The sequence below is a fragment of the Pleurodeles waltl genome, chromosome 11, assembly GCF_031143425.1.
Source record: "Pleurodeles waltl isolate 20211129_DDA chromosome 11, aPleWal1.hap1.20221129, whole genome shotgun sequence".
Taxonomy (NCBI): Eukaryota; Metazoa; Chordata; class Amphibia; order Caudata; family Salamandridae; genus Pleurodeles; species Pleurodeles waltl.
Window position 1 is genome coordinate 949212019 of NC_090450.1, and position 20236 is coordinate 949232254.

Below are 20236 nucleotides of genomic sequence, written 5' to 3' on the forward strand. Positions count from 1 at the left end.
AGTAAGAACTGACAATAAAGATGATAAGGTGTTAATGGACAATGAATGTATACTTAGAGGGGCAAGGAAATTAGGTTGTTCATTGCAAGTGAACAAAACTATGTTAACACCTTGCATCTAATTGAACAAGTTTCTTTCCTTTGGTAACACCTTTTCTGGGAGAAACTCTATCTAACCGCAGATTTCTCACATATAAATATTTCCCAGGCGACTGACTGCATCTATAAAATCTTGAGCAGTACCTCTGTGCACCAGTAGGTGGTGTTGATTGGCCCATATAAGCACCATCCTGGCTTGCTGACATCAGTTAGTTTTGTTACTATTTTCACACCAAAAATGCAGTGCCACACAAAAACCTATGTTTTGACTAGTGTGCAGTATTTAATGGGATCTTTTAGGGTGAGAAGTCCAATTCGCAGAGCAGGGAGGATGGGAGGGCTGGTGATGAATCTGCAGTTAGAGTCTCTACCAGAACAGTGTTCTTGTCATAGAGAGTTCTAACCACAGATTCCTCACCTTAGAATAGATTCCCAAGCAGTACCTCACCAGAGGTGGGACTGCTGTCCTGGAGGACCGAGAGGGCCAAATACCCATCTCAACAGACCTGGCGGTTCAAGCAGGAGTGCTTAGTGAAGGTGTGGAGTGATTTCTGTGTTGAGTCCTGGCAGATGTCAGAGGACAGGTTTCCAGCATGCCAAAGCAGTAGTAGCCGCCTTGGCCTTCGTGGAATGAGCTGGCAACTCCTCAGGATGCAGCTTGAGCAAAGGCATAGTAGATCTTAATGCAAAGAACAGTCTATCCAGAGATTATCTGTTTCTGCATAACCTTGCCCTTCTTCACTCCGGTGAACCAGATTAAGAGCTGATCAACCACCCAATGGTCTTTGGTGCAATAAATGTAGAAAGAAAGAGCTTTCTTTGGGTCCACACGAGGGAGTCTCTCCTCCTCATTGGAAGTATGAGGTGAAGCAACAAAGGTAGGCAGAGTGGTACTCTGCCCCACATGAAAGGGGGTGACAACCTTCAGCAGGAAGGAGTGAGGAGTCTGAAGGACCAGTTTGTAAGGAAAAAACTGTATGTATGGAGTATTTTTAGTGTATGGAGGGTAAACCAACAGAGCTTGAAGCTTGCAGAACCTCCTGGCTTCTGTGATGACCAATAGGAAGACCGGAGTGATGGTTAAGAGGCGCATAAAACAGCTGAGAAGGGGCTCGAAGGGGGCACACATGAGAAATGTGAGGATCAAATGAAGGTCCGTTGGGGCATCATTAAAGTGGTAGTAGAGAACAAGTGTTGCGAATCTTTCAGAAAACGAGCCCCAGCAGGTGACTTGAACAGGCAGGGTTGATCCAGCAGCCACAGGAAAGCCCCAGTGGCTGACAGGTAGCCCTTAACTGTGCTGAGGACAAGGCCTTTTTGGGCTGGAGAGAAAACATACAACACCTCTGACAGCGGTCCAGAAAGGGGCTACCTGTTGTGAAAAACACAAGCCACAAACTTATGCCAATGGCAGACATATACAGTTTTAGTGCATGGATGCCTGGCACCGAATTAATCCTCACGTATGATGGTGGAGGGTGCGCAGGTTCGTGTGCAGGACCGTGCCCTGTTGCTGCAACAGCAGATTTTTTGGAGGTGCAGTCTGATCGGAGGACCGATGCTCATGCTCAGGAGATCTGATACCAAACTCTCCATGCTCAAACAAGAGCCACTAGGATGATTTGGGCCCGTTAGGTTCAGATCTTCCTGAGAACTTGGGGCAGAATTGGTATTGACGGGAAGGTGTACAGGAGTCCTGAGTTCCACTCGAGACGAAATGCATCTCCAAACGGAAATCACTTTGGAAACTCCAACGTGCAGAAGTGCTGACTTTACATGTTCTCAGTGGAAGAACGAGTCAAGGTTCTTCTCATATTCAGAGAAGACCTTGTGCCACATTCTGATTTCGTTGCCATTTGTAATCTGTAAGGCATAGATGGCTGGGTTTGTCCATCTTCATGCTCAGTGAGCCTGCCAGATGCTGCACAACCAGGAAGTTGTCCTAGCGATCCAGTTAATTCCAGAGGTGCAAGGCCTCCTAGCACAGGGTTCACTATCCCACCCCTCCCTTTTTGTTGCAGTACCACATGGCAGTGTCTGAACAGCTGAACCAACATTCCCTTTGGATGGGAGGAAGGCTTCCAATGCCAGGCAAACCGCCCAAAGCTCCAGGCGGTTCAGGTGTGGCTGGGATTCCTCCAGAGACCAAAGTCCTCTGATCTCCACGTCTGTCACGTGGCCACCCCAACCCAGAAGTGATGCATCAGTCACCACTGTCTGCTCCAGGTGGGGGAAAGGAGAGGGGTTTGCTACTGGTTCAATCATGGTTCTTCAGCTGCCACTGCAGATCTTATGCATTCCCCTCTGATATCTGGAACAGGTCAGAGAGATTACCCTCATGCTGTGCCAACTGGGTCTTAAGGTCCCACTGCAAAGCCAGCATTTGCTATCGGGCATACTTCACCAGCAGGGTGCAGGAGGTCATGAGACCCATTAGCCTCAGAGTCAGTCTCACTGAAATCAGGGATAGAGGCTGAAATGTCGGAATCATAGCCTGAATATCATGGACTCACCACTCTAAAGGATAGAGGCAGAATCACATTGTGTCCTGAATGGCTCAGATGAAATGGAGCATCTGACTGGGAGTCAGGTGTGACTTCGGCACTATGATAGTGAACCTTTGCAAATTCAAGAGGTTTGCCATAGTATGGAGGTGGGTTGTGACTGCCTGGGGCGAGCCCACCTTCAACAGCCAGTCTTCAAGATAGGGGAAGACTGGAACACCTGACCTCCGTAAATGGGCTGCAACCAATGCTATCACTTTCATGAAGACCAGAAGTACACTGGTAAGGCCAAAAGGAAGTACCACAATCTAGAAATGCTCATGGGCTACAGTGAACCGCAGGTAATGCCTGTGGGCTGGCAAAATCGGGATGTGAAAATGTACGTCCTGTAGCACCAGCACTACCACCTAGTCTCCATGAGTCAGCGCAAAAAACACCTGAGTCAAGGGGAGCATCTTGAATTACTCTTTTCTCAGGAAGTACTTGAGAGGGTGCAGATCTAATAAATGACGGAGGCCGCCATACTTTTTGGGCACCAGAAAGTAGCAAGAATAGCAACCATGCCCTTCTTCTGGTGTAGGCACCCTTTCAATGACTCCTTTGGCCACAAGAGCCTGTACTTCCGGACAGAGCAAGGAGACATGGTCCTCTGTTAGCTGTTCTTGGGAAAGTGGCAAGGGGGCTTCCACAAATGGGAGGGCGTACCCCTTCTGCACCAGTAGCATCCATATTTCATATTTTATTGGAGACCATTGGGGCAGGTGGTGCCACCTGCCGCAAACGTTATGGTTGTGCTAGCTGGAGGGTCAACTAAAACAGCTTAGGAGCTTTGCTGCATCCTGACCATCTACCTGGCCATCTACTAAGGCTTGGTTGAGGATAGCCTGACCCTCCCTGGAAAGCGTGGGAAGCAGCTGTGCAGCAGAGTCTCACAACAGATGGGAGTATCAGCCCAAGAGGCATGCAGTGTTCACTGACCTGAAGGCTAGGTTGGTGGAAGAAAAAATACACTTCCCAACAGTGTCCAACCACTTGGAATCCCTGTCTGGTGAAGTGGAAGGGAATGCAATAGGGTTAACCTTTGACATGGAAGCCTGCACAACGTGGCTGCATGGGGAGATGTGCTGGGAGAGGAAGGCTGGGTCTCCTGGGGAAGAGCAATGGTGCTGGGCAATCATGTGCTGTACAGGAGCCCCTATGCAAGATTTAACCCAGGCCCTCCAGGAGAAAGTCAGTGAGGGCTTTGCTAAAGGGGAGGAGTGGTTCATCCGAACCAGCTCCTGGGAGAAGCACCTCGTCCAAAATGTTCTTGATCTCAACAGCAGGCAGCTGAAGTTCAAGGATCCCTGCTGCCCAGTGCATCACTGTGGCGAGGAATGCACTCTCCTCTGACACAGGCCCTGGAGGGGAAAGCATGCCAGAGTCATTTGAAGTGTCCAGACCACTGGCATCACCCAGCTTCTCATAACAGTTTTCTGCTGGCTGAGGGTCCTCCCCTAGTGGACGAAAACCCTTCTTCCTTCTGGGTGGGTAGGGTTGAGCTATGGTTGGTATGCCCAGTGGCAGGTAGGACTTGCATAGACGTTGGACAGCATCAGGTCGGAATCGGGAATAAAGATGGTGCCAGAGCGGTAGGAGCCAGGGTGGAAGAAAACACCTGTGACAGATTTGGTCTGGATTCGAGGTTGGATCCAGAGGACCTATACTGCCATCGGGGGGAATCGGCCATAGTTAACCGAGCAGTGGCACCTCTTGACTCCATGAGGCCGAAGGCTCACCATAGGGTGTCAGTGACTCAAAGATGGCATGCATAGGGTAGTAGAATTCTTTAAGTTGGGCTGGTGTCACTCTGACTCTAGGGAACTTAGGATAGCCCAGAGCAGGCCTGGACACCAGCTTCGCAGGTGGTGTGCAGAAGCAGGACCTGGAAGAATGGTGTTTGCATGGGAAAGCCGAAGAACCCTTTGACTTTTTTCCAAGTCAGGTAAGTCGAAAAAGCACTAAAAGTAGTAGTCTTGGACCATGAAGGCGATTATACACGGTAACGGCTCCAGGAACAGCCTTGTGATCTACTGCAGGAGCGGGACCCGGAGCAGGGCAGAACCTACTTCTGCCACACTGCTAAGAGCTTCAATGCCTACTTGCAAATCGCCTTCAGATTCATTAACTTGCAATTGGAGCAGGTATTGGTGCGTGGTTCGACATAGGCACTACAGGCAAATCAAGTGTTGGTCAAAAACAGACTTTTTAAAAAAAAATCTATTTATGAAACATAATGAGCAAGCAACAGTACATTTCACCATTAAAGATTTTACGATCTGTCTACACGCATATGTTGTCTTGTACAATGCGGTTACATTTTGACGTACAGGAGTGCATCTTATAACTGTACAACTTGTAATTAAGGTCACGTTTGAATACCAAAAATATATGAGCTGGCATCTGAAGTGGTGCAGGCAACACTTGCCTGAGGGTTGGAGGTGGCACATCTGCTATATTTGTGAGCTGTGGAGCATGGGCCAAGGCTGGGGCGGGGGTGCACTCAGCACAAAGAGTGGAGGGGACAAGTCAATATGATAACTCCCTGGGGTCGCTGTTGGGAGAAGCTCTTTTAGCTTTACATTGTTGCGCTGCGGGTGGGTGTGAAGGTGTCTGGGATGAGTATTTGGAGGTCAACGGGGGGTTATGTAGTGTGGAGGTTAAGCAGGGAGTCTTCCCCCGGGTACCATCAAGTTCAGGGGGGTATGTGTCGTCTCTGGCTTCTATGCTTACCACCAAGTTAGCCCAGATTTCAACGCCGCCCTGCCCTGTATCAGTCCCTTGTGTTGTAGCTGGCGTAATGTCTGAGCCTCTGCTTGCGAGCGACTGTGTAGGTCGCGGAGCCAGGAGGAGTATGGGGCCTTCCAGTGCGTGGCAATCAGGCGCTTGTAAACTACAAAGGCGAGATCTATGAATATGTGAAGGTGTTTGTCACCTTTAGCATGATGGCGTATACCGAGTAAACATGATTCCGGTGTGGGTGCGAGAGTATGAGCGACGATGTCTGCTGTGGTATCAGTAATACGTTGCCAGGCTGTGTTTACTGGGTGGCAGCTCCAGACCATGTGGTAGAAGTCTGCTGCTGGGGTGGCACACCTAGGGCATACTGGGTTTGAGTTCGGATATATTTTATTAATGCGGGCCGGGGATAGATAGGAGTGATGAATGTAGTTGAATTGGGTGTATCGCAATCTAGTATTGCAGGATACGTTCTTGATCTTAGTGAGAGCTGCGGCACAGGTTTTCTGAGATAATGGTGTAGAAAGGACGGCGTCCCAGCGGGATTTAGCATGCATCAAGTCCGAGCAAGCCTCTGCTAGGAGCACTTTATATAGTTTAGTTATGATGCCTTTGGTGTTGCCTATAGTGAGGATTGCAGTGAGCAGTTGGGATTCTCGTGGCTCAGCATTGCCAAGCCCCCATAAGTTATTGAATAGTCTTTTGATTGCACTGTATGTCAGGAAGGCCCCAGAATGAGTGACCCAGTCAGTCACTAGTTCCTCGAAAGTGCATGGTGTGGAGCTTGAATAATAATCCCCCACATTTAATAGTCTCATGTCATGTCTATCATGATGTAGTGAAAGTTTTTGGGCTCCCGGTAGTTGAATCAGCGGTAGCAAGGGGGAATAAGGAGGCGAGGGGGCCTTGCCTTGGACGTATCTACGCCAGCAAGATCTGGCTACGTCCAACAGTATAGACTTTTTCAGTGGGTGGGGAGGGCCAGCCAATAGTGAGGTTAGAATCGATTGTGGTGCTGGGTGTCCACGCATCGCTTTGTTTTCTGGAAGGGGGGGCTCACTGAGCCACATGTTTGGCCATTGCAGCTGAGCAGCAGCGTAATATAGTTAGAAATTTGGCATGCCCAATCCTCCTGAATCTTGGTATTGTGTTATGGATAAAGCTACTCTGCGCCTGTCTTTGCCCCAGAGCAGGTCAGTCAGTAGGGAGTGCAGCTTGTGAAAGAACGAGCGTGGCAGAAGTATCGGGAGTGCGGTGAAGTAATATAAAAACCTCGGGAGGATGAGCATTTTGGCTATGGCTACCCAACCCATAGGGGAATAGGGGGAGCAAGCTCCAAAACGTCAGTGAGCCTCGGGTAGATCTGAGAATTCTGTCAAGATTGCCCTCTTTCAGGTCGACTATGGAATGGTAAATTTGTATGCCTAAGTATTTAAAGGTTGTATGTGACCATGGTAGTTGGTATTGAGGCAATGCCGTGTGCAAATCATTTGCTATGGGAGTAAGGGGGAAAATACTTGACTTCGACCAGTTAATTCGTAAGCCGGAGGCGAATGCAAAGGTGTCCAGTATTGATATCACCGCGCTATGGAAGTGGTGTGATTGTGCAGATAAATTAGGGCGTCGTCCGCATATAGGGATATGATGTGGTGTGTATTGGATTCTGGGATGCCCCATATGTGGGCGTAGCTGCGGAGCTTGATTGCTTGTGGCTCCATGGCTGTAGCAAATAGTAAGGGAGATAGCGGGCACCCTTGCCTAGTGCCTCTGCCTATTGGGAATGCTTTGGAGATAACTTGTCCTGTTTTGACTCGAGCTGTGGGTTTGGAGTATAGTGTTTTGATCCATCTGATGAAGCCGTGTCCGAATCCTAGCGCTCCAAGTGTGCACATGAGGAAGTCCCAGCTCAGCGTGTCAAACGCTTTTTCTGTGTCTAGGGATAGGGCCACCGCTTCTACCTCTGTGACATTGCGCATTATGCGGATTAACCTTCTGATATTTACGAAGGTGCTTCTCCCTGGGATTAATCCAGACTGATCAGTGTGTATTAAATTTGGTAGGTAGGGGAGCAACCTATTTGCTAATATTTTCCCTAGAAGTTTACAGTCCGAATTTAGTAGGGAGAGCGGTCTATTTGATCTGACGTCGAGAGGGTCGTGGCCAGTCTTTGGGAGCACGACTATCAGGGCTTCGCGCATGGAATCAGGTAATTGCATCTTGTTACGCGCTTCATTAAACACCTCTAGAAGTAGTTGCAGGAGGTGGGTAGCATGAGAGTTAAAATACTCTACTGGCAGGCCGTCTGAGCCAGGGGTTTGCTATGTGCCATTTGTGACAGAGCTAGGCGTATTTCTTCTAGGGTAATGGGACCTTCCAGTGTGTCTGCGTTGTCAGTAATTTGTTGGTTTTAGGCGACTAATGACAGTAGTTCAGCCAACTGCTGTTCAGTTGGTGGGGGAGGAGGTGTATATAAGGAGCGGTAGTATGTAAAGAAGGCCTCATTAATTTCCACCTGAGTGTTGATGATGTTACCTGAATGCAATCGAATCGCACCTATAGGTGAGGATTGCGATGGTTGGTGAATCAGCCCTGCCAATAATCTACCTGACCTGTCTCCTTCTGCGTGTTGTTGCACCATGAAATGTCTGTAATCATGTTTACGTAGCCTGGTGTCTGCCTCCCTGTGGCTGGCCTTTAGCGAATTCAGTTCCTCTCGCGAAGTCTCATTTCTGGAGACCGCTACCTCTGCTCTGCGTAGTCTAGTCTCCAGTACTTGCAGTTCTTTGGTAAGTGTCCGTCTTACCCCCACTGAGGCTGCAAGGCAATGACCACGTATCGCAGCTTTGTGGGCGTCCCACTCGATAGCGCGAGACGAGGTTGTGTTCTTATTCAGGGAGAAATAGTCAGACAGGCACTTGGCCAATTCTGCGTGGAAGGGGGTTCTGTGAGAGCTCCTGTCTGCAGTCGCCATGTTGGTATGCGAGTGTATGTGCGGCCCCATACCAGAGTTGCATATAACGGACTATGGTCTGAGATGGTGCGGGCTAGGTACTCGGATGTGCTTACTTTCTGGATTACAGCCGCTGATGCGAAGAGCATATCTATTCTGGTGTGTAGACTGTTCACAGTGGGTGGGGTGCCCAATTCTCCAGTTCCTCAAACCGCTTTTGGAAACCAAGTTTGCTAGGTCAAGTGAAGCACGATTGGATGGAGCAGTGTCGAGCAGGGGAAAAGAGCGGTCTGTGTGGGTGTCTAGGACACAGTCAAAGTCACCTCCCCATATGCTATCTACTGCTGGGTCGCTAAGGTTACCAGTCGTAAGTGTTCTCAGAAAGTCGCGTTGATTTGTATTAGGGGTATATACCGCCACCAATGCTAGGGGGGAGCCATCAAGGTCGCCCTCCATTATCACGTATCTACCATTGGGATCACACTGCGTACGGGTCATGATGAATGGGAGCCCTGGGGCGAACCAGATCGCCACCCCCCCGGGCGAATAACGAGGATGTGGTACCGTGTAATTGCCCTTTCCATTTTACACATGTACTTTCCAGTGTGGACTTAGATAGATGTGGCTCTTGCAGCATGGCTAGATGTATCTGGTATCTCCTGATATACGTGTTAACCAGTTGCCTCTTGCGCAATGATGCCATACCTCTTATATTCCATGTGAGTACATTATATTTTGGGATGTGTTGTTGTGTTTGGGAGGTCATGTGGTGTTGTAGGTTTAGCTAAACGAGGGTGGTGCGTGGACCCCGCCGCATTCATGTTAGTGATGTGCCCTTTGCCCTCCGAAGTTAGCCAGTTTATGCCCTTGTTGCTGTTGAGCATGATCTTATTGATTTAACAAATGTGACGTGGATTACTGTAAACGTGGTCCCTATGAAACAACATGGGAGAGACCCATTGAGCGATAATAAAATCAATAACTATATATAACATTAACTTTGGTTGTAGCAAGGCGGGTGAAGTTCCGTCGGTTGCCAACTTGGGAGAACAGTCCATATGGAGCGGGGGGTGCTTAAGGTAGATGGAGCCAAGTCATTGGGATACCCAGCCCGTGATGCTGTTGGTGCTGGATCCTCCGCCCAGGACCTTAAGTGTCTAATCTTCTGTAGCGTGAGGTGATAAAGGACCTTTGGTTCTCCCAAACAGTTCTTGGGTGACTATTCGAGGTGGGTCGCTATAAACTAGTCACGGCGCAGGGCACTGGAATGGATAGATCCTGATTGTTTAGCAAATGTCATCTGCCATGCGTGGCGTTAGAGTAGGGCCCCAGACAGAATCCGCAGAGTCCGAGTTTGCGTCTTGGTCTGGTTCACCATCAGTTTGAATGGACAGAGTTGTTGGTGATGTATTGACAAATCGAGATGTAGCCTGCAGGAGGAGGGAGTGCTCCGTTTGAGACTGTTCAGGTGTGGGTTTAGTGCCTTGTTTTTTGCATTGCCTGCGTCTTGCCTTGGGAGAGGACCACTTTTCCACAGGGTTATTTGCATCTATTGGGTCGGCCACGCCCTTGGCGTGTAACCAGGTCCAGGCATCTTCTGGTGTTGAGAAAAAGAGTGCTTGGGAGTCGTCCTGTACGCGGAGTCTGGCCGGAAACAGCAACGCATACTTGATGTTGTGCTCACGGAGATGTTCTTTAACCCAGTAAAAAGAGCTACGTTTCTTCTGTACTTCCGTGGTGAAGTCTGGGTAGGCCGTGATCTCTGGATTTTCAAAGCGTATAGGACCTGATTTGCGGAATAGCTGTAGGATGAGGTTTCTGTCACGGTAGTTGAGAAGCCTTGCTATTAGCGGACGAGGCTGCGCACCGGCCGGGGGGGGTGCCCAGGACCCTGTGGGCGCGTTCTATTGAGAAGAACTTCGGGATATTGTCTTTTAGTATTGTTTCCGTGAGCCATTGTTCTATAAATAGTTCTGTGCAGGGGCCTTCGGTGCATTAAGGGAAACCCACTAGGCGGATGTTGTTGCAACGTGATCTTCCCTCTGCATCTTCAGCTCTGCGTTTTAGGTTGTCCACTTCAGCTGTCAGGTGAATCATCTGTGATTGTAGGTCATTCACAGTCGAGGGAAGGGATACAGTGTCCTTTTCCAGTTCCGCCACCCTATCAGCAAGTGCGTGTTGGTCTGCTCGCAGTATGCTGACGTCTGCTGTAACTGATCCTATTTTGGCTTCCAGGGTGGACTTGGTATCTAGGATAGCTTGCAAATATTTTTTAATTGTGCTGTGTGGGCATGTAGAGTGAGTTCCATCTTTTGCAGAGCCAGATGCGTAGCGGTGTGGTCCCCGGAAGAAGGGGGGCACTGGAATCCATGTTCCCCAAGGGTGCACGTGGGGTTTTCGGTTTGCCCATTTCGTGTCTGCGGCACCGTGGGGTTGCTGATGTGTGCCCGGTTAGGTGTGTCGCGGGCTGAGCAACACTGTTAGAAAGCTGTGGTGCTATGCCGATTAGGCTCCAGTTGCGTAACTATGAGTGGCAGGCGAAGGTCCGAGTTCCCGCACCAATGTTAACGGAGTGTCCTGTAAAGGCCGGGACGGTCTCCTTACTGCCGCGAGGTGAGGCGGGATATTGGTATTAGTATACCGATCAGTCTGACTCTAGGTCATTGGTGGTGTGTTGTTCCACTGCCCAGTTCCTCAGCTGTTCACCCGGACTACAACGAGTAAGAGGGCCGAGTACGTTGCATGCACTAAGCTGCACGGGCGACCTCATCCAACACGATGCTGCGGTACTGCTGTGGCGTGGGTGTGGGGGGTGCTGTGTGTGACCGAAGTTGGGATCTTCCGGGCTCAGTGGTTCAAACCCCAGCAGGTGCGACAGCCAGTCAGGTCACTAGTGGGTCATAGAAGAAGAGATGAGCAGGGTCGCGTAACTATACTGCCTCCTTGCCCAGCATGAGGCAATTACATTCCAAAAGAAGTTTATTTATGGTGTCCAGGGGGCCAGAGGTGGTTACTACTGCGCTTTTGTGGAGCCACTGTCAATTCTGGGCATTCTGACCAGGGCCTCGGCCTCGAGTCTACGCTGCAACTCGACTCACGTCGCCAAAGAACGATTGACCGCTATATCTTGTTCGGCGCCAATCTCATGTAGGCGCTTGGAGCCAGGCAGGGAGCCCCCCGCCTTGTGTTTCCACGCCTGCGGTGTCCCACGTGTGGCAGCACCCTCCTTGTGCTTAGGCTGCATGCTGCGGTCCACACCCACAGGGTCCGCGGTCCGCTGCTGGGTGAGGGGCGGCGTCCCGGTGCTTTGTTGCCCCTTTTGCTTTTATTAACTTTCCCTTTGATAAGGGAAGTTGGAGCCCGGCCTCTGTCAGCCCCACTCTTGTGCACGGGCTGCAGGCCGCGGCGCACCTCCACCATGGGTGGAGCGCGACAGAGTGGGCCCGGCACCCTGTTGCACCATGCCTCGGGAGGGGAGTCTGTTTCAGTACCACTGAGTGCTCACCTTTGCTGTGGGCCCTGAGCCCAGGTCCGTCTCCGAGTCGGCTTTTTTATGCACGCCCGTGCTTTGCGCGTCCACACGGAGCCTCAGTTCGCTGGAGGTGGAGTCGGCCTACGGCTCGGGATGGCACCCATCTAGGCCGCGGCCGTCGGCCCTGCTTCGCGTCGATCGTCTCTCGCCTCAATGTGCAGTGTCGGCGCCCAGCTTGAAGCCGCCGCTTTTTTGGGAGGTCCTGGGCGCTGGAAGGTCGGCACCTGCCTCGGGAAGAGCTGGAGGCGCCACAAGCAGGATAATTAAAAGGGCTGGGAGCAGAGCTGCAATTTATGCTGCCGCTCCGGTCGCCATGTTGGCCACGCCCCCAAAAACAGACATCTTTTGGTGACATTATTCACACAGCTTAAACCCCCTAGTTTTTTTGGGAGACATGACCATGGCACACTGGGAAAGAAACTTGAAAAAAGAGCTGAGAAAAATTCAAGAAAAGTGGTTAAAAAGTTACCAAGGTAGCTCTCCAGATCCTTGCTGTTGGAGCAGTAAGATAGGAACTGAGGTCAGTGTCCAGGGTGGCGCAACATCACTTTCAGTGCCGATGCAGAGCCAATTGATGTCCCCTACCGCTGCACAGAGGTACTGCTGTGGATCGAGTCTGATGCCTGGTGAATATTCTAAGGTGAGGTATCTGCAGTTAGAAGTAGGAGGAGGTTTTTTATTTATAGTCCTATTAAGTGGCATTCTTGAAATATTTGAAGACCCCCTTGAGAGACAACCTGAAATATGCAAAAACGCAGATATTTTTAAGGAGATACAGTACAAAAATAGATCACCAACTATGATCAAAACCATGAGCGTTTGGTATCTGCACTTAATGATGAGCAGATACAACTGCTCCAGCATCTAAGCTGATTCAGCCGATATGGACTGTCTTTAAAAAACAGTGAATATGTATATGAGCAGCAATTACGGTGAGATCTGCTCATAAGCAGCTGTAATTAAATCTACATATATGAAAAAGGTTCACAAGAGGAAAAAAATAATTGAATACTTCAGTTAATTCCTAGCTAATAAATGCTTGATTTTGATCATGACTTTGTTTATTATATAAATTGGTGTCCTTAAAATAACTATTTTCTTTTCAGGGAAAAAGATGTTATTCATTTCCCCAAAGTTGCTGTAAAGGGAGATCCTAAGACATGGTAAGTACAAATGTAGAATGTTAAGCACACAGTTAGAATCTGAAGATTTTGCAACACTTTGTCTCATGCACAATGTCATCATCATACAACTTTATTTCGGCACTAAGACATGACAGTAAATAAAACACGATCCTGTCATAAAAAAAAAAAATTGAGTTAAAACAATTAACTGTCCAATCACGATCAGGTTGATTAATAATGTTAAAATTAGAACCAAACAACCCCTCCAGTGATAAATAACAGACATTATTGTTGGTTACAGTCTCATTTCATTTAAGTCAAATTTACAATCACCTCTATTGCTAAAATAGTAGGTATGAATACATAATATGTCGCAATCACAGATGGATGTTATCCTGCCCTCCTGTATCCAGGGCAACACACACCTTTGACCTTAATCTCCAAATACCCAGTAAAAACCTGGCCAGTGCATACGCCAACAACTTGTGTCAGTTCTCAAAATCATGAGAGCCACCTGGTGCTCCCTAATGCCCATGTTCCGACACAGTGGGAAGAGCCAACTCTTCCTACTGGCAGAAAAACAGCACATGCTCTACAGACTCTTGGGGCCCTACACGTTGGACAGCATATATAGCTGTCCCTGCACCCGCCAGACCACCTCACAGTAAACACACGGGATGGCAAAGTACCATACCTAAACTATAGGTAAAGGCACCCGGCGAGTGAAGGCTGTATCTCATCTAGCCAGTCCCCCGTTGTAAGAGTCCTTAACATGGAGAAATTAGTTAGTTAGGGAACTATGACTTGTCAGAGAGTGGAGTGAGAGCTGTCTATCAGACCACAAAGCTTGTTTGACGGTGGACTAGGAAATCAACCTTGAGTCTCCTGGCGAAACCCAGAGTTTAGTCATCCCTAGCTCCTTCAGGGAATCCTTCACAAATCTTATGCAAGAGATTCCACTGCAGCCAGCCAGGGATAAGATCTCCTCATGTCCCAGACGATAGGAGTCAAGCTCTGGAACCACCCAAAGATGCCTCCAATATAGCAGGGGATGTAACCTCACATAATCAGTAATGGGCCTCAACCCAAAATCCAGCCTCAGGGGGAACAGTGGGGTACTTAAAGGAATTTCAGCCAGCTGGTGCAAGAACCTGTTTTTCACCAAAACTAATGAAGGCACATCGCAAATGCCCCCAAAACTCTGCACTGAAAGTGGCTACTCCCAGGGCCTGCTGTTTGTAAATCTATAGGGCCGGCTGGACTGGATGAAACTGAGAGCCCCTTATCCTCTTGATGATTCCACCCGAATACGGCTTCATCTTTAGTGTAGGCTCCATTATGTGCGACTGCCACCCCATTTACTCCATAAGAGTTATACCTAGGTATGTAAATGTAGACACTCGATCTAGAGAAACACCAGATAAATTAGGGATTTCCCTGGTAGCGCAACCTGGATTTAAAACTGTAAATTTGGTCTTGCTTATGTTAATTTCCAGGCCTCTTATCTTGCCTAAAAACTCAAGTCGATCTGACAATTTTTGCAGACCCTTTGGGGATTTGGGGGGAGAAGAGTGTCACCTGCAAATATAAGAGCAGGGACCCTCATACTAGCCAATCTAGGAGCATCATTGTCTCAGCAATCTAAAAAATGTAGGAGCCCATTGATATACAGTAGAATGTGAAAAGTGTAGGGCAGGGGCAGCTCCTCCGCTATGGCGGTGCGTCACCCCCTCCCAGCATCTGCAAAAGTTTAACTATAAAACGATAATAAACTATGTAAACATAGTTTATTATCGTTTTATAGTAAAAGGAGTGGGGCCATGGGGCGTGACAGGAACAGAGGGGGAGTGCACAGCACTCCCCCTCAGTGCGCATGTATGTTTGGCTGGTGGTCTCTGGCTTGCCAAACTTACATGCACACTAGGCTCTCTCCAACCCAGCACTGTGTTGCCGGGTGGGAGAGAGCAGGCAGAGACTGTCACTCTGTCTCGGAGTGCCCTGGCTGGGCACTCCATCCAATCCAAATGATGCTTTCATGCTGCCAGCAGTATGAAAGCAGCGTTAGGATTGGACGCAGGACAGGCTGGGAGCCTGTCCCTGCAGTGGAGTACCGGAGCGGCGCAGCCAGAAGGGTAAGGTTTTTCTTTTTTTATTAATATTTGTTTTTTGTCCCCCACCCCACCACCATGCCGCTCTGCCCCTTTTCCCTCCAGCAAGCCTCCCAAAGTGTAGGGGAAAGTACACACCCTTGCCTATTTCCCATAGTAACTGGCAATGGCTCCTACATCTCCCCTGCATTACCACACCTAACCTGAGCAAAATTTCCCTGATGCAATCTGACCAACATATCAGTTAGATAATGGGAGACCCCCATCTCACAAAGCACCCGCCAGAGAATTTCCTAGGTACTAAATCAAATACTGAACGCAGGTCAACAAATACAATATAAAGACAACTCCTACCTAGAGCCACGCTTTTCCAGTTGGTCATCTGCAAACAAAACACTTGATCTATGGTACTAGTTTAGTCTCTAAATCCCACCCGCAGTATATTGTTGAGCATCATCGAATCTTGTAACCTAGTCATTTAAATTCTAAAAAATAATTTTTGAGAGCTATCTAATAAACTAATAGGTCTGTAGTTGGTGGGTATGTCACATGAACCCTTTTTAAAAACAGTAATGGTATGTGCCCCCGCCCAGGTTGGGGGAAATGGAGCCCCATTCAGTATAGCTGTAAACACAACCCTGAAACAAGCGCTCCACATTTCTATTTCATCCAAAAACAATTCCCTAGGGATTTCATCTAAGCCGGGAGCTTTATTGGATAGAGTTGTTCTGGTCGCCTAACTGATTTCCCTATGGGTAACCTCCAATTGGTCAGGCAGACACCACAAGTGTGCTGCCATCTCCTTAGCGGGTACATTACCTACAGTGCGATCATCGGATTTCAAAGTTCGAATGGGTAACACCTGATTACCTCCTGGATTGGCATATAGGCTAGAGAAAAGCTTAACCCAGTCGCAAGCAGCATCATTGTTCTTGATAGTACTAAGTCCCTCTCTGCTGCCAGAAGAGATCAGGTTCCAAAAGGAACGCTGATCTTTAGATCTCGCAGCCTTGAGAAGGCCTCCCATATGCTTCTCTCCCATTCTTTTCTGGCATGAAATACTGCCTCTTTATAAGAATACCTGGGGCCTGATTCAGGGGTAAAGAAGGAGACGCTACCTACCTCTGCTCCTAGAAGATTCTATGATGTAGCAGAAAGTATTACTAAGGCAACCCACTGCTGCAAGCTAGAGAAAAAGGCTAAAGAAGTTGCCTCATTTTCAAGAGTGAAAGCAGCAATTATCCAGAAATACACTGACCCAACCCCTTATAGCAATGTTTTGAATTATACTTTTATTCTGATATTTGGCCTATCTGTATTTTATTAATTAATATGTTAATTTGTAACTAATTTAGTGTGGTAATTTGTTTCTTTTATTAACATATTCTTATCAGTTAAATATGCCTGCTTAGTTTCAATTAGTAGCTTAAACGTTACAGTTTTGTTTCTGTGTTTTAATTGCATACCACAAACCCTAATTTGTAATATATTTTAAAATATAGATTTTTTTTATTATAAGTATATACATGGACACACACATTACATGGATGGTGATAGCGAGGAAAATGGCCTTAACAAAGTGGGCAGAGTAACACATGCCCTTTCCCCGTAAGCACAACAACATTTGCCTTAACAATGACTCTGGCCTTAATCACGCATGTGCCTGAACCACGCATATGCATGATTAAGGCAGAGAGAGCTGTCTAGCTTCCCGGGCAGAACAGGAAGAAGCTAAGAGCAGAAGAGAGGCAAGTGGGGTTGGGGCCGAGTTTAGGGGGGGAGATTGGGGTCGTTTTCAGGACAGGACGGGTAGGTTTTAGGGTTCAAGGCAGAGGGTGGACTAGTTTTCAGGACAGGACTGGGTCGGCTTTAGGGTTCTGGGCGGGAAGTCTGGGTAGTTTTTGGGAAAGGGGGGGCGGCTTTAGGGTTCACGGCGGGGGGTCGTGGTAGTATTTAGGACAGGTGACCAGGTTTTAGGCCTCAGGTCTGGCGGGGGGGGGGGGGGAGAGTAGTTTTTAGGACAGGGTGGGGTCAGTTTTAGGGTTCGGTGCGAGAGCGAGAGGTCAGAGTCGGTTTTGGGGTTCAGAGCAGGGGGTTGGGCTAGTTTTTAGGACAGGTTGGGGTCAATTTTAGGGTTCAAGGCGGGGGCGGGAGGTCGGAGTAGTTTTTGGAACAGGGCGGGTTTGGTTTTAGGGTTTAGGGCAGGGGGTCGGGGTAGTTTTTAGGACAGTTGACAGGGTTTTAGGCCTCAGTGCAGGCACAGGGGTCTGGGTAGTTTTTAGGACAGAGCGGGTTGGTTTTAGGGTTCAGGGCGGGGAGGGGTCAGGGTAGTTTTTAAGGAGAGGACGGGGTCAGTTTTAGCATTCAAGGCGGGGGGTTAGGATAGTTTTTAGGACAGTTGACCAGGTTTTAGGCTTCAGGGCAGGTGGGGGGAGTTAGGGCAGGTTTTAGGACAGGGCGGGGTCAGTTTTAGGGTGGGGTGGTTTTTAGGACAGGGTGGGGTCAGTTTTAGGGTGGGGTGGTTTTTAGGACAGGGTGGGGTCAGTTTTAGGGTGGGGAAGTCAGGGTAAGTTCTTAGGACTGGTCAGGGTTACTTTTAGGGCTCAGGGCAGGGGGGTTTAGGGCTCAGGGGAAGGGGCCGAAGGTGCAGTTTTAAGAGCTTGGGTGGGGTGGAGTATGGTATCAGGTGGAAGGTGGAAGGGGGCAGGGGGCACGGCGGGGGAAAATTTACCACACAAGTTCCTTTACCAAACATGCTTTTACAACGAAATTCGTTGTAAAGGCATGTGGTGTTTAGGCATGCATAATTCCATCATACAACCTGATAGCAACTGTGTGGGTAGGGTTAGGTCTAACTTTCCATTGGAAAGGACAATTTTTAGAGGACGTGGCCAGAGCTTGATCCCACCAAGATCAATTTTTTTGCTGAACTCCTGGTTTTCCGTCCGGGAAAAATTCTATCATAAAGGTTTGCCACAGTGGCCTAGAAGAGAAAGATGTGCTGTTGACAGCTCTTTGCTACACTCATATTGCATTTAAAGATCCAGGTGACCTGCTTGCACTGAGGATGGATTTGATTCAAAAGCCCCTAAATCCATCTCTTCTGTGAAATGGGAAATCAAGATGGCCACAAGGAAAGTCGAGTGTTGGACATTCAACTAAAAAGTAAAAGACAGCTCCAGGGAACAGACGTGGTCTGCTCGGTTGCAAGCTGCAGGGTCTGACTCGTGTCATTTGGTGAGTAGGGCGGGAAGATAGTCTAGGCCGAAGGTGCACTAAAACTGTGGCTGTGAAACCCATCATTTTCTGGAGTGGCAGAGTTATAAGAACTCAGGCCCTCATTAGGACCTTGGCAGCAAATGCCACCTACTGCCACGGCGTACATGCTAATATGACCATAGCTGGAATTCCGCCAGAAAGCTGGCGGAATTCTGGCGACGGTCATGGTGGCGGACGCGGGTGCTGCTGCCAGCAGCAGCGCCACGCCACGCCAGCAAAACACTGCCTACTGTATCATGTTCCATGATACGGCCTGGCAGTGTTTTGCTGGCGTGCGCTGCTGCTGGCAGCAGCGCTGCATCCCGTCTCCTGCCAGAGGACCCCCTGCAAGCAGGTAAGTCGGGTTCTCCGACAGGAGAGAGGGGTGGGGGGTGTTGTGTGGGTGGGTGTGTGTGTGTGTGTGTGTGACTGTGTGAATGCATGCATGCGTGTGTAATGCGTGTGTGCATGAGTGGCTATGTGTACGTGCATGTTGTGTCGTGTGCATGCGTGTGTGCCTGGATGTATGTTCGTGAGTGTTGCTGTGAGTGTGTATGAATGTATGCATGCGTGAGTGAATGTGTGTATGTATGTGGGGGGGGGTCGGAAGGAAGAGGACGGGGGAGACCCCTATCAGTGCCAAGGAAGGAATTTCATTTACTTGTCTTAACAAGTCATTTAACATCTTCTAGCCATATCTAGGAAAATAATTATGGCACCAAAGGACAAAGGGGGCCTGTTGGTGCCTGCCATGTGGAGATATTACCAGATGGCACAAGTCAGCTACTCCAGTCCTGAACCATCGGAGAAACAGATAAAAATGGGTGATCATGGAAAAAGCTGTGATGGATAGATCACTTTGGGATGCTCTATGGCTTTCTAAACAGGCCAGACCAAAAAATGCATATTCTAAACACAATTATGAAAACATGGGATGCGGTTAGTACCACTTTGGGTCTCACAGCATCTCCATTGCGCTTCACACCCATACACTAAAATCCAGATTTCACACCAGTGAACTGTGGGCAGGCATGTAAACAATAGAAAGAGGGTAATTTATATTGGGAAGTATTTTTGAAAAAGGGACTATAAAATCTTTCATCCAGTGCAAGGTGGACTTTAAAGTTCTGGAAAAAGATAGAATAATATACTTGCAACTGCATCATCGGACACTGTATCTGGTAATGAAAACAGGAGCCACACGAGAAATAATGGACTTTAAAAAGTGTATCAAATCTAAAGGGGTCATTTCAAACATCTATGGACTGCTTAAAAGAGGAGAAAACAAAGTACATTGGGACTTTCTAGGACACATGGGCCAAAATCTTGGGACGGGAAATAAACGATGAAGAATGAGGAAAAGTATGGAAAGACTTAACTAAACACCATAAGGATGTACTACATAGAGAACAGAGATGCATATTAATCTACAATTGGTACCTCAACCCTCATAGACTCAAACAAATCTACACTAATACACAGGGAGTCCGCTGGAAAGGAGAAGGGCACAACTATTCACATATGGTGGTCCTGCACCAAATTAATAAACCTCTGGAAGGAAATCATTTGCTGAATCAAAACCATCCCCTTCTCCTGGGACTGAGAGATCCCAAAACCAGAGGCATGGACAAAAAAAAAAAAACGAGGACACTGGTTCACCAGATGAAAGCGGCAGTCAACCAATTAATCACAGCAGACTGGTAAAAGAAAGAGGTTCCCACGGTGAACCCATGGTATGTGAAACTACTGAATGTGGTAGCGATGAAAAAAATAATGTACAACTTAAATAACCTGCGTCAACACCAACAACAAAAATTGGCAGCTCTACAGACTAAAGGGACTAGACTTGAACTATTAATGGAGCAGAAGTATTGCGTTGATTAG

At 48.3% G+C, this 20236-nt stretch overlaps 1 protein-coding gene across 4 annotated transcripts in view; it reads left to right on the forward strand.

The window, feature by feature from the left end:
• The window catches only part of CCDC74B (coiled-coil domain containing 74B), a 185249-nt gene that overhangs the window by 157668 nt on the left and 7345 nt on the right, over positions 1 to 20236 (forward strand). For all 4 annotated transcript variants that reach the window (XM_069215139.1, XM_069215142.1, XM_069215140.1 and 1 more), the window contains exon 8: positions 12969 to 13025. In XM_069215139.1, the coding sequence (XP_069071240.1) occupies positions 12969 to 13025 (57 nt within the window). The remainder of the gene's footprint in view (positions 1 to 12968; positions 13026 to 20236) is intronic.